The following is a 14446-nucleotide window of genomic DNA, read 5'->3' on the forward strand; positions in this document are numbered from 1 at the left end:
GAGCCATTAAAACCCAAGCCTTCGGCTACCAGATGCACAAACATCCCCCCTCCCATTCCTGCTGCCACCCCATTAGAGAAGCCCCAGCATCACCTGCACTCATCCTGCTCGTTTTCCATTTCTCTTTATTTTTTGAGTGGAAATGCATTGCATTTATAGGCCCATTTGTGGAGAAATGATGTCTTTTTCTTTGGGAGACAATATTGAATCTTCCAGTCAATGATTACAGTATATTCCTCCATTCATTTTTATCTTCAATTTCTCCTAAGAACACTGTGTACTTGTATGAGAAAAAGTCTTATACCGCTTTCATTAAATGTATTCCTAGGCATTTAAAGTATGTTAAAGCTACAGAAATCGGATTTTTTTCAAATTTCATTTTCTAATTATTTGTTCCTTGTGTAAAAATATACAGTTCGTTTTATATTCTGAGCTTAAAAAATTTATTTTTAATTCTTGTGGGTATGTAGTAGGTGTATATATCTATAGGGTAGACGAGATATTTTGATACAGGTACACACTGCATAATAATCACATCAAAGTAAATGGGGTATTCATCACATCAAGCATGTATCCTTTGTGTTACAAACAATCCAATTAAACCCTTTTAGTTATTTTTTAAATGTACAATTACATTATTATTGACTATAGTCACCCTAGTGTGCTATCAGATACTAGGTCTTATTCATTCTTTCTATTTTTTTTTTTTTTGTAAAAATATGGAACACTTCACAAATTTGTGTGTCATTCTTGCACAGAGGCCATGCTAATCTTCTCTGTATCATTCCAATTTCAGTATCTGTGCTGCCTAAGTGAGCACATATTCTGAACTTTTAAATTCATGTATTAATTCTAAGTTTAGCCATAGATTCTTTTGGATTTTCTATATAATCATATCACCTGTGAAAATGACCGTTTTATTTCTTACTTTCTAAACTTTATGCCTTTCATTTCTCTTATTTGCCTTATTGGACTGGCCAGACCTCCCTTACAAAGTTGATGGGGTGATTACACAGACATCCTTATCTCCTTGATACTCTCACTCGCTTCATTTCTGATGCCCGAGGTTTTCCTTACTTTCCCCCTCTGTGATGCACCTGAGCATTTCAAAGGAGTTTGAAGCTGGAAGGTTGTCTGGTCACCTGCTGGGCCCTAGTCCCCCTGCAGCATCCCTCGTTTTGCACATACCTAATTTTGTGGGGCTCTGCCTGAGTTAAGGGCAGGGTTCAGCCTGATGGGGCATGTTCTGGTTTCTCCTCTATGTGCTGACAGAGAGGGGAAGGAAACTCACAGATCCTGCAGCAGCCATGCCCTGTGCACACCACCACATTATCTCATTCCACCTCATTCACTTCTCACAGTGGCCTTGGGAGGAGGTAGGTGCTGTGATCACACCCATTTGACATACGAGGAAACAGGCTCAGAAAAGGGAGGTCTTTGTCCAAAGCAGCGTCCACCAAGAGCTGGAAGCAGACCCCAGGCCTCTTTGCGTATTCTACCCTGTGCTTGAGGCCCCATCGACCGGGTTATTTTTTTCACATTCCTCATCTAAGTCTCCTTTCTCAGTACTGGGCTGACACGGGCAAGAACAATTGCCAAAGTGAGAAGGGACACACCATCAAGCTGGTGGGCTCCCTGCGCTGCCTCATGGCTCAGCCCTCCTGGACACCTTCTGCTCCTTCCTCAGGCCTCGTCTGAGCCCGCACATGCCCCCGCCTGCCCTTGAAGAAGGGCTCTCCTGCCACCCCAACCTCTGCAGCTCCAGCTTAGCCTAGTGTTAGCAGAAGAGGCTCAGGGGTCAGCCAGGCCTCAGTAGAGATCCTGGCTCTGCCATTTGCCAGCTGTGGGAACTTCGCTCTCCTCCCCAACCTCACACCCATGGAAAGTGAGACTTGACCCAGCAGCCCACGCACCCTCCCATCCTCAGCGGCAGCGGGAGAAAGGATGGGAGAAGATTCGGTCCCCATAGGTGGCAGAGGCCACTTCCCCCACTCTGCTCCAGCCAGGTCTTTTTCATGAGGGGAGGGTCTGATTAGGGTTCAGCCAGGGCTGGGTCAGTCAGAGTATGAGTGGCCTGAGTCAAGGCCAGGACTCAGTCTGGGCCAGGGTCGGGGCTCAGCCAGAACTGGAAACAGGGCTCAGTCTACGGGAGGTGTCTCAGCCTTCGCACTATGGGTATTTTTTGCCAGATGATTCCCGTGGTGGAGGCTTCTCTTCTGCATTGTAAGAAGCTGAGCAGCATCCCTGGCCTCTAACCACCAGATGCCAGGAGCATCTGTGGCAAACAAAAATGACTCCAAACATTGCCAAATGTGCCCTAGGGGAACCACATCGCCCCCAATTGAGAACCATTGCTCTATAGTCAGGAGGGGACTCAACCTGGGTCAGGGGCGGGGCTCAACCTGAGTTAGGGGAGGGGCTCAACCTGGGTCTGGGCCAGGCTCAGACTGAGTTAAGGGCGGGGCTCAGACTGAGTTAAGGGCGGGGCTCAACCTGGTTCCGGGCCGGATCCTGCTGAGTTGAGGGCGGGGCTCAGCCTGAGTTAGTGTTGCTGCTCAACTTGGGCCTACGGAAGCCTGAGAGCGTTCCCACCTGCAGCTGTAACCACTGAGAAAGGTCCAAGTCGCCAACTACCGTGCTCCGCCAGACCAGGGCTGGGCTCTCTTTGCTTGCCAGCAGCTGATATATTTATAACAAATCAAATAGCAGTTAAGCCAGGAATCATTTCCAGGTCCCCTGGGGTTGGGTCCTCAGCAGCTCCGCTCATTCCCCTTCCACCTCCAGTTCACATCAGCCGCAACGGATTCAGGCAACACCCCATTAAGTATAATGCCTCCCATTACGGTTTCCTAATACGCACTTCATTTAGATTCAACAAGATGTTTCTGAGCTAATAAAATCAAAAAGACTGGGTTCTATCAACTGTGTGACAGTGAATGTCTCTGGTATTTTATGAGGGCAATTCTGGAATTAAAATATGTCTTATCCTGTGCAGATTAGATTCTGTCCCTGGAAAATCCCTCTCTCTCTCCAGCTGTCTTGGGAAGACCAGAGATAAGCTTGCTAGCTCCAGGTTTATGAATCCTAAGAGGAAAGTGGGGGAGGGAGAAGGATTATCTCTTAAGGAAAGGATAAGGAAGCCAAAGCCCAAGTTCACCAAATTCAGAGCAGTGGAATCCCAGAGTGGATGTGGAGCTGTGAGCCCTAATTGTAAAAACAAGTCAGAAATTCAGACGGGGAGGAACAATGGAACCCCCAAAAGCTGGATGCTGAAGCACAGGGTGCCTGATGTTGGCTAGCAAAGGGGAGGACCCATGCACTGGGTCTCTGTGGTGCCCTCCAAGTTTGTCTCTGACACTGCCTCTTTTCCCTTTCCTTATCCCAATATTCAGATTTTGCTCCAGTGCACTACCAGGTGACAAACTGGGTTACAGTGACACCTTAGGGACAGCGGAGGTGCAAGAGTCTGCTGGTCTCAACACCGAGTGGCCGCAACTCCCTTCCTGCTACAATTTTTGCCTGGTTTGGGGTTCAGGCTGTGAGCCATCTCTTTTCCCAGCTGTCAGAGACTTGACTGTGTGCTACAAAACAAGTCATACTACTGTGCGCAAAAAGTCAGTGGGCAGCAGGCGAGGCCTCGAGAGACTTCCCTAGGGAATGCATGTGCATCTCAGGGTGTGCCCTTGGTGGCCTCTTGTGGAAGTCAAGAAGCCATTCTTGATAGGCGAGTTGCCAGATGAGAGGTTTCTGAGCACTCAAGATCCCCCGGCATAGTCAGAAAGGTGCCCGGAAGGAATGCTGCAGTGTTTGCTGATGCCTATTCAGAGGGGACATAGGGCCTCTCTTTCACAAACATCCTCAGATGGGGGGGAACTGAGGCAGCATCCAAACCAAGAATCAAAATAGGGTTAGAATTACCAATTGGCTGTGTGACTCGAGCCTCCACTTCACCCTCTGTAAAATGGGGGTGTCTCTCCCATGGCTGACTCCAGCTGGCCAGAGCTTGAGAAGTTGAGGGGATTACTTTATTTATAGAAAACCCCTTGGGGGTTCAGACCCTAGGCCCCCTCCTCAGAGAACATGCTTGCTCTCTCTCACTCTCTCTTTTTTGTTCCAGGACCTGGTAATTACATGCTTAGAGATGAAGCCTTTTCAAAAACATCTTTCCCACCACTTTTCAGCTGGAAACGTGCATAAAAAACAGAGATATTTTTATCCATGTTTTTTTTTTCCCTGTCTCCTCCTTCCAGCAATGGGCAATTATGAGCTTTTGCCTTCAGTCAATCGTCCTGTAGGAACTCGCTTCAGAGGAAAATTCATTTCCGCAGTGGTGCCAGCCAGTCCCGGCAAATGTGGGGTGTGCAAGTCAGGGGAGGAGGGACAGAGGGAGAAACATGCTTGGAGCTCAGACCTGTACACCTGGTACTCAGGCCCACGCTGCAGCCGGGGTGGGTGGGCTTCTTTTTTATTTTATTTCTCTTGAAATCATGGCTAATTTGCCTTCATTATCTCCCGCTCTCTGGGGCCCCAGGGGGCTATTGAGCTTTGACAAAGGGAAAAGGAAGTCAACTCCTTGCCAGGCTGCCTTCTTCGCCAGGGTCCTGCCTAAGCGGGGTGGCTGGAAAGAAGCGTGGGGGAGTGGGCGGGACTACAAAGTCAACCAGCTTTGACTGCTGCCCTGTTCTGTGAGCCTCCTGGAGGGAGGACTCAGCATCTCAAAAGGGACCACTGAGAAAACAAATGCCCAGAGGCTCCACTTGGGGCAAACAGGACATGATTTGCAGGGACGGTGAGCTGTCAGCCAGGACCATGCCAGCACACCAGGACCCTGGGTGCTGAAGAGGACCCTGGGCGCTAAGCACTCCACCAAGTGACGGTCCAGCCCCGGCCAGCTTCGCTCCACCGTGGAAGGGATCGTTGATATGGTGGGAAGGGATTGTTGATATGGTGGGAAGGGAGGGATAGGCTTTGGAGTCAGTCCAACTTGGGACTTTGATTCTAAATCGGCTGCCAACTGGCTAAGGGATCTGGGACAAGTCACTTCTCTCTGAGCCTCAGACTTCTCCTCTGCAAAATGGGGGTACTGGTGCCCACCTTATGGGTTGCTGGAGGAACTGTGGGGAAGTGTGCACAGAAACCATAAAACATGGCGGTTCCCTCCCTGCCTGCTTCCCTCACCTTGTTGAAAGGTTTTCCTAGATCAATCATGATGACAGCTCCTAGTGATTAAGTGCCAGTTTCTGTGCTTCCTAAGCATGATCTCATTTAATCCTCACCACTTTTGAGGCGGTATAATCATGATTCTCATCTTACAGATCAGGAAACTGAGGCACAGAGAGGTTAAGTGATATCCCATGATAAAGGGCAGGGCCAGGGTTTGAACCCAGGCCTACTGAGGCACAGAGAGGTCAAGGGAACTGCCCAGGGGCACAGAGCTTCTAAGTGGCAGAGCCAGGATTGAAGCCCAGGCCTTCTGGCTCCCTAAGGAGTCTGGCCCTACCCTCTGGGCACCTTCCTGCCTACTCCCCCATCCATGCAAGCCTGGAAGTTGCTGTAATGCCTGCAGCCCCGGGGCTGTTCAGCTCCAGGCAGAGCCCCAGCTCCTTTGGGCATTCCTCCCTAGCCACTGAGGGCTGGAACAGGCCAAGGGCTCGATGGAGATGCCTCAAAGCCAGTTACAGGCTGACCTCTGAATGACAGTTCCAATCCCCATGGGTGACAATCCTCCCAGGAAGCCCAGCTTCCATGGGGAGAGCAGCATAGAAAGATCAGATAGGCTTGGCAGAAGCACATTTTTCAGGGAGACAAAAAGAAATGCATCAATAGATTTAAAAATTTGAAGCCTCATTCACTTGTTGCCAAGGATTGCAAAGAAAAAAAAATGGAACCTTAATAAGTAGCACCCAGTGTTGGGCCCCTCCCTGGGCCAGGCCTGCTCTAAGCACTTTATGGATGCTAAGTCAGTTAACTGTCCTAAGAACCACAGGAGGGAGGCTCACCGATTGTCCCCAGTTTACAGATAGGGAGCCTGAGGCCCAGAGAAGCCACTGAGCTGGTGAGCTGCAGAGGCACCTGGAACCCTGGGCTCCCTGACCTCACAACAGACCATGCCCTGAACCCTCAGCTCTGCTCTTTCCCTCCAAACAGGAGGGCAACAGACCCCAAATGAGAAGCACCAGGGCACTGGGAAGGTGACAGCTCCAGTACCCCAAGAGCCCCTGAGTTAGGGCTCAGGCACTCACAGGCTGGGTGCATCAGGGCTAGCAGGACCCATGGCATCACCTGGAGAGGCCGCCACCCCCACAATCCTCCTCCACACAGGGAGAGGGGCTCCTGCCCAGCAGGCCTGAGCCACACGCAGGCCAACATCCCACCATGGGAGAGCGGGGGCACAGGACCAATTTGGGGGTTGGCCTTCTGCGTTCTGGGTCCTGCTCCCCTGCCCCACTCTAAAACCAGCAAACTCAAGGAGCATGACCTCAAAATCAGGGTCACCCACAGAACCATTCAGTTTCCCAATGGTGGCTGCCTGCAGTCACAAGAAGACTGAGTCCAGATCAGGGAGAGTAGAAGCAGAAGTCCTCACCACAACTAGTCCTCGGTCCCCTGACTTCACCTCCTGATGCTCGCCCTGGCCGGCTCCACTCCAGCACACTGCATTTTCTCACTTAACCCTCATAACCACACTGCCACTTGGGCACTGTTATTCTCCCCATTTTACAGCTGGGAAAACTGAGGCACGAAGACGCTAAGTGACTAGTTCCTGGTTACACAGCCAGAAGTGACAAAGCTGAGATTTGACCCTATGGGCCCACCCCACCTTGGAAACTGCACTCTAAATGGAGGTGAAGCCTTCCTGGCCTGGGCATATCTGTCCTTTCGACCCAAGGCCCACCAGACTCACACCCCACTAGGGCCTTTGCATCAGCTGTTCCCTCTGCGCACAAAACTCTTCCCCAGACATCATCAAAACTCCCCTCTCACCTCCTTCAGGAACTTGTAGAAATGTCACCTCCTCAGGGGGGCCTTCCCCATCCACCTGTTTGAACTTACACATGCACCCTGTACCTCCACACCTCCTCTCCGCTCCCTCCCTGCTTCATGTTCCTCTGGGCAATCAACACCATCTAACTATTTACGACTATTTTTACTGGGATGTCAGCTCCAGGGGGCCGGGCTTCTGTCTGTCTGCTCACTGCTGTGTGCAGCACAGACAACATTGTCTGGCATGTAGTACATGCTCAGCAAATATTTTTTTAATTCAATTCCCATTTACAGATTAGGAGAAAGAGAATCAAAGAGGCGGAATGAGTTTCTCAAGGTCAGAGACTAGGAAGAGACAGAGCCAGGATGCAAACTCAAGCGAAGGATCCCCCATGGCCACAGCCCCTGCTGTGGAGTAGGAGGCCAGGCCTGCCCGAGGAGTCTCAGAGCCAAGGGGTAGGCTTGGTGAGGGCCTCTCGGAGGAATGGGCAGCCCAGGGCACAGCAGGGGGACCTTCACACATGTACACCCATACCCACTGAGACTTCCCTGCCCCCAGCATGGCAGCAAGTGCCTGCTCAGACCTGGCAGGCCCAGAACAAAGATGTCTTTGTGGCTGCGGAGTCAGAGCAGGCCTCCTGTCCTCAAGGCAGGAGAGTGAACATGGAGAGGGACTTCCTGCCAAAATCTGTGTTCAGGCCTACTGTGTGCCCCAGCCCTGGCCAACTGAGACAGGTCACGATCCCTTCCTGCCAGAGCTCTGGGGTTAGTGACAGGAAAACAAGACTCCCTGGAGCGAGACTGGACATGCCCAGGGTGTGGGACCTGAGAAGGGACCCACCCAGAGTCCATCAGGAACAGAGAAAGGGCACAGGGCTGCCTGGTCCACAGAGCCCAGCTCCAATCCTGGCACTCACTGAGGCACACTGCCAGTGGGCTGACTTCTCAGGGCTGCAGTCTTCTCTGCCAAATGTGGAGGTATATGGCTGCCCTCACCAGCTCCAGGAGAGGCCACATGACCAGGCCTGGCCAATCAGAGGCTCAGTGATCCATCAGAGGTGGGCATGTGACACAAATTGGACCAATGAGAGCCGTTTCTGGGGCATTTGCTGGAACTACTGGAAATAGGCTCTCTTTCCTTAGGGATGACTGAGCTGGTTGACCATACGTTTGAAGGTGCCAGGAACTCTCAAGGAGAGGAGAGAGTCTGCCTGGAAATGAAGCTCACTAAAGTGAAGCAGAGCAAGCTACAAAGAGACCCAGAGTCCTAATGATGTTAACTGAGCATCTGGATCCCACTGTGCCTGAAGCTCCATCTTTACACTTTTTGGAAGAAGAGCCTTGGTGCTGATGCACACTGAAGCAAGTGTGATCATGAGGTTCTGTGATCTGGGGAGGAGACCTAGGGTGGGCGCTACAGTGGTGAGGGTAAAAGTCAAGTAAGTCATCAGAGAGAGAAAATGTCAGAGAGGTCAGGAAGGGCCTTGAATGCCAGGCTCAGGAGCTGAGCAGATTTGAGTTTTGGCAAGCTTCCTCCCATGGCAGCAACGGGGTGGAGGCCAGGAGGCCAGGAAGGAGACTGGGCAAAGGCCCAGGCAGTTGATGCTGAACCTGGGCCGAGACGGAGGTCATAGGCCCATGAGGAGGGGGAGACACCTCCCTGGCAGTACCCCAGGTAAGGTCTCCAGGGCACTGCTGCCTTTGTGGCCCTGACCACAGCAGACCAAGGTGACCCCATTCACCTGGGCCTTGGGTTGAAAGAACAGATGTGCCCAGGCCAAGAAGGCAGAGCCTCCTTTTACAGTGCAGTTGCCAACGATGGGTGGGCCCATCGGGTCAAATCCCAGCTTTGTCACTTCTGGCTATATAACCTTGAACAAGTCACTTAGCATCTCTCTGCCTCAGTTTTCCCAACTGTAAAATGGAGAGAATAACAGTACCCAAGTGGCAGTGTGGTTATGAGGATTAAATTAGAAAATGCACAGAAAGCTTAGAACAGAGCCTGGCCCAGAGGAAGCTCTTGACAACAGCCAGCTATTATGATTATTAGTGTTATTTTTTCTGGGTCGCTAAGGCTGGGTCCAGAGGTGACCTGGCTCTGCTCATTGCCATGGGAAGGGAGGTGGGAATCAAAGTCCACTGGGCCCTCAGAAGCAGGGCTGGGGGCTCTGCTGTAAAAGTCATCTGGGTGTCAATCCCAGCTCGGCCACTGCCCTCCCTGAGCCTTGGTTTCCTCCTCTGTCCACTGGGACCACAGTCCCTGCCCTTGGAGCTGTTGTGCAAAGATATGTCAAGAGCATGGGAAGAAACCAGTGAGGCAACCCCAGGGCAGTGAATGCAGTATGTTCTGGTCCAGGCCCCAAGCTCCCTCTTTGGAGGAATAAGGTGAGCCCAGGCTGAGGCTGGAGAGACAGATGGAACAATCGTGTCTGCCCCTCCCCTGGGTCCCAGCCTCAGCACACCCAGGAATGTGGCAGCTGTGATCCCCCATCCCACACATTCCCAGAGCCGCAGGGGCTCATCAGTCAGACCCCCAAACCAGAGTTTCTCCTCCTGCTGAGATCCAGCCTCCTGCCCACCTGTGCCGGCACAGGAGCTCCTCACCACCACCTTGCCCATGGGCCTTGGGCTCTCACCCCTCTGGGTCGGACACTCACTCCCACCAGGCAGCTGTGCAGATCCTGACATTGGGCAAAAGGCTTCGCTCACACCCAGATGGGACCAGCCTTCCTCCTACAAGGTTGAGCACTGCCCTCGGAACCTCCAGACCCGCCTGTTCTGCCTGCCTGTGCTGGACAGCCCTGGGGGAGGCTCAGCCATCCTGCTGCAGGACAGTGGCCAGGGTCAGACAGACAGCCCCAGCAAGTGTCCTGCCCCACCCTCCCCAAGCCCTGGGTCTCCAGGGAGTGGCAGTCCCAGGTCTCAGCCATCCAGTCCCCTCTCTCTGGGCAGCAGCTCCAGAGGGATCTATGTGTTCAGCCCCATCACTCTGCCCACAGACCCCCCATTACATACCCGCCTCTCCAGGGGTCTCCCGGCTGAGCCCACACAGCATGTTCGCTATTGTCTCCCCTGCTGCCCACCAACTCCCTCAGGAGCCACGCTGCTTGGCCCTCCCTCCCCTCCCCAGGGAGGGGCTGTGGGAGGGAAGCTCACAGCTCCCACTGGCTGGGCACCGAGTCCACCCACTGCAGCGGGCGGCTCTCTGCTTAAAGGGGACATGGCTATTGTCAAGGCTGGCTCCAGGACAGGGTCCAATATGCCCCACCCCTGCAGCCTGGGTCTGGACAGGGGGTCTTTGAAGGTGGCATGCCTGGGGCTTCCTCCAGGACTCTCAGGCAGAGAGAGAGCCTGCTCCTAACTTGCCCTGGGACTTTGGCAGACGACTCTGCCCTCACTAGGCATCAGTTTTTTCATCTGGAGACAGGGAACAGTGCTTTCCAAACTTTTTTTTTTTTTTCTAAGTGGCAGATTCCAAGAGAATTTGCACAGAACCCCAGGACATAAGCTAGATGAAGCACAGACTCTTTGACTGCACGAACAATGCCAGGGCATCTCTGCAGGTCTCAGCTTAGAAACCCTTGAGCCTGGAGACCCTCCAGAGCCCTCCCACCAATGTTCCAACTACCTCTCCTAGGTATCAGTTTTCTCTCGGTAAGATGGGACTTAGGGAAGATGAATCCAGCAGCCTGCCACATGGAGTGGCCACCCAGCTTTTTGAGAAGACCAAGTGAGCTGGGTGGAGGATCTGCCCGCCTCTAGGCTTGATAGGCAGGGCCAGTTGGTCACAGGCTCCAGCCACACCTGGCAGGCTCTGCCCCATCCCAGACCCAGCTGGGCCTTAGCCTTGCACACTCCTGGGATTCCTCCACATTGGCTCAGGACTGACCAGGCTGATCTTAATGGACACCCGAGGCTCCTCCTCTACCTGTCCGTGAGAAGGGGTGGCAGGCTGCACCCAATTTCCCCTGCCCTCCATCCCACCAGTGTGTGCTGGCACCAACTGAGGGTCAGACACCAAGAAGGGTGGGGTGATGGTGACAGGGCACTGAATGGTGGGTGTCAACAACCTGTACAACTGCACAGTGCATCTGGCAACAGAGAACCAGACAGACAAGTCCTGCCTCCCATGGAGTTCCTGGCCGCGTGGGAACACACGAGCCTCATATTTCTTCCATGTGTCCTGCAGCTAGTGGGAGAGGGCTGCCTGGTAGTTATGGACCCGAGGCTTCTTGTGGGTTCCCTCCAGAACAGTGACCCCAGCATGGAATTTAGCCACAATTCCTGGGCCGCCCACATTGCCTCCTGCCAGCCCAACACTAGTGGCATCTTTAGAATAATCCAGGTTCTAAATCTGGGGCAGGGCTACTTGTGCCTTTGTATCTGCAAACTCAAGACCCTGCCCTGTCACCCACTTCCCATGGTGCCTTCCTCTTTGGGTGACTTGAGATCTGTTTCTGGGGAAGGGTCCAGGTGCCAGGCAAGTTTCCCTTGACCAGCAGTGATGCCAAGGTCTCAGCCACAGGGTGGGTGGTGAGGGTCAGGTTGCAGAGGGAAGACCTGAATTTAGTGGACATTTGCTGGACGACTCAAATCATGCAGGGACGGGGGTACACGCACTCAATTTGGCCACCGGTACCCTGGCAGTGGTCAGGGAGAGGCTTGCCATGAAGACCCTGACCTTCACCAGGGCACAGAGGCCACTTTGGAGCAGTCTTAGCTTCAGCCACGCAGGAAGGAATGCATGTGAACTGCTCTAACAGACCCTCACCCCACTCGCCTCCATTCCCTCCATCTACAGCCTCTTCAGTCAGGGAGGACAGGCGCATGGCACCCAGGCAGTTGGAGTTAGATCTGCCCCTTCTTTCTCCCTCTTTCTTCTTTTTTTGCGTGTGTGTGTGTGTGTGTGTGTGTGTGTGTGTGTGTGTGTGTGTGACACAGCGTCTCACTCTGTCACCTGGGCTGGAGTGCAGTGGCGCAGTCTCCACTCACTGCAACACACTGGCTAGGCTCAGATGATCCTCCCACCTCAGCCTCCCTAGTATCTGGGACTACAGGTAGGCACCACCGTGCCTGGCTAAGTTTTACATTTTTTGTAGTGATGAGGTTTTCGCCATGTTGCCCAGGCTGGTCTCAAACTCCTGTAACTGCTCCTTCTCAAAACAAAAGTTGCTCTCCATACAGGTGCATTTAAATGAGTGATTAAGATTGGCAATTGGAAGCCTTGCCACATTTCTGTCTCTCTCACTGCTCCTTTGGAGTTTACTTTTGTGGACCCCCAAGCTCCTGGAAAGGTCATGCCGTGGATTATGGGAGAGCTTCTGTGTGGCGTTTCTCTGAGTGCCTGCCATGCTATGCAATGTAGGACCAAGACACAAAGAGGCAGATGGGAAACAGCATCTCCCCTTTGCCCTCTGTCTTCGACACCCTACTGAGCACGTTTTCATTTGATTTTATCCAAGTGCATGTTCAGAAGCAATTATTGGTCCATTTTGGAACAAGACAGAATTTAAATAACTAACTTGGCACAGAGAGGTTAAGCAACTTGCCCAAGGTCACACAGCTGGTAAGGATGGAGCCAAGTTTCACACTCAGGAGGCCTGGCACCAGCACTGCTATTCTTAATGGCACTGCTATGGGCCTCAGGATTTCAGGGATTTGTAAAGCTTCTGGGTGTGCAGAGGAAGAGGAATTAGCTCTGTCTGGGAGTCCACTGAGAAGGGTTTTTTAGACTGACTTTGAAGGATGGGAAGGAGTTTGTCCATGAAGGAAAAAACCATTGCATGTGTGTGAGTCCATGGCCGAAATCCCACATGACTAAGTGAGGAGACAAAGAAGGAAACAGAGATACAGCCAGGCCCGGGGTGGTCTACTAGGGTCTCGCTCCTCCAAGTGCGGTCTGAAGACCAGCAGCATCTGCATCACCTGGAGCTTGTCAGACACGCAGATGCTCGGGCGCCGCCCAGGCCTGCCAAATCAAAAGCTGCATGTTAAGAGGGTCCTCAGGTGATGCATATGAAGTTTGAGGAGCACTGTATTGAAGAGTTTGTCTTTCATCCTGCAGGAAATGGAGAGCTAAGGACGGCTGTAGTGCAGCGGGGTGAGACAGCTTTGCAAGCACCTCAAACATAGAGTGCAGGCTGACAGTAGGTGACAGAAGGATTTCCGTCTGGGAGGCGGCCTAGGAATGAGCAGCAAGGGCTCCTTCTAGGACATGAGAGGAGGCAAAGCTGCTGCTTGATCACCCTCCAAAGACGATCCTTCTTGTCCAATGCTGCCAACTTCAGGGAAGCAGAGGAAAAGGGGAACAGATTGCCTGGGCATGCAAGGTGGCTGGAAGCCAGGCCTGCCAAGCACCCAGGCCACCAGGGGCTCCTGAGGACAGCATCTGACTGCTCCATGTTTCAAATGCTGTGGGTGACACGTGAGGGGGACTGAGCAGCCCAGGGGAGATGGCAGGGCCACTGAGCTGGCAGGCAGCCCCTCTTTGGTCAGGAGGGGCCCTGACACTTCCATGTCCCCAGGTTTGTGAGACAATTGGAAGATGGATTCCTGTGTGATCGGGGCACTTGTCCAAATCTCTCTGGACCTCAGCTTCCTCGGGTGTAGAATGAGAATAATAAAAACATCTACGCCCTAGGGTTGGGAAGACCGCGTATTAATGAAACAGAAAGCGTTCATCCACCCACTTCCCTGCCAAAAGTCTCAAACTAACGCCGCCAAACAGGCCAGAAACAGAATTTCAAGGGAGCTAGGCACACAGGTCAGATATGCCCAGGTTCGAATCCCAGCTCCACCACCCACAAGCTGTGTGACCCTGGGCAAGTCACATCTGTCTGAGATTCACTTGCCCCTTGTGAGGAGTGAGGGTGGGAGACCTTGGAAGGGTTTTGCAAACTCACGGTCACCACATGCTCTTCCCAACGCAGGGCCAGGCCTGCAGGGCCCTCACATTGTCTCTCAGTGGGGGCACCACTGGCACTAGAGTTGGGGCATTCTGCTTGTGTGGGGCTGCCTCTCACACTGCAGGGTTCCTAAGACCCCTAACCCCTCCCACCCAGAGGCTAGTGGCCACTGTGGTTGAGAACCAAGCCCATGCTGCGCAGATGGGAAAACTGAGACCCAGAGAGGGCCTTGTCAGGGGTGCCCCACCAGCACAGAGAGGGCCTGGACCCAGGCCTCCGTCCTTCATCTCAGACTCCAGGGCTGAGTCCGTCATAACACAGGCGAGCCTTGTCCTGAGCCCACCAGGGGCCCTGAGTGACAGCCGGAAATGAAGTCTGGGTGAGAGGGAGGCAGCGATGGCAATTCAAGGACAAGAGAGATAAACCTTTATTGCTCTGGGCTGTCAGTTGCTTCTTCCTCCGACCCTCCTCCCTCCACCCCAGGGGCTGGGCCAGGACAATTGCTCCCTCCCTGCCTGGTCCTCTCAGAACCTGCATCTTGTTGTTAAACATTTCAG

At 52.9% G+C, this 14446-nt stretch overlaps 1 protein-coding gene and 1 non-coding gene across 4 annotated transcripts in view; both read right to left on the reverse strand.

Annotated features, from left to right (window-relative positions):
• The window catches only part of GRIP2 (glutamate receptor interacting protein 2), a 48829-nt gene extending 38743 nt beyond the window's left edge, over positions 1 to 10086 (reverse strand). For all 3 annotated transcript variants that reach the window (XM_058437304.1, XM_032149793.2, XM_058437305.1), the window contains exon 1: positions 10000 to 10086. In XM_058437304.1, coding sequence (XP_058293287.1) covers positions 10000 to 10039 — 40 coding nt within the window. In that variant the 5' untranslated portion in view covers positions 10040 to 10086. The remainder of the gene's footprint in view (positions 1 to 9999) is intronic.
• Positions 714 to 820, reverse strand: LOC116467613 (U6 spliceosomal RNA). The gene has a single exon (XR_004247831.1). It is a non-coding gene; the product is annotated as a U6 spliceosomal RNA (small nuclear RNA).
• Positions 10087 to 14446: the final 4360 nt, after the last annotated feature.

The sequence above is a fragment of the Hylobates moloch genome, unplaced genomic scaffold, assembly GCF_009828535.3.
Source record: "Hylobates moloch isolate HMO894 unplaced genomic scaffold, HMol_V3 SCAFFOLD_4, whole genome shotgun sequence".
Taxonomy (NCBI): domain Eukaryota; kingdom Metazoa; phylum Chordata; class Mammalia; order Primates; family Hylobatidae; genus Hylobates; species Hylobates moloch.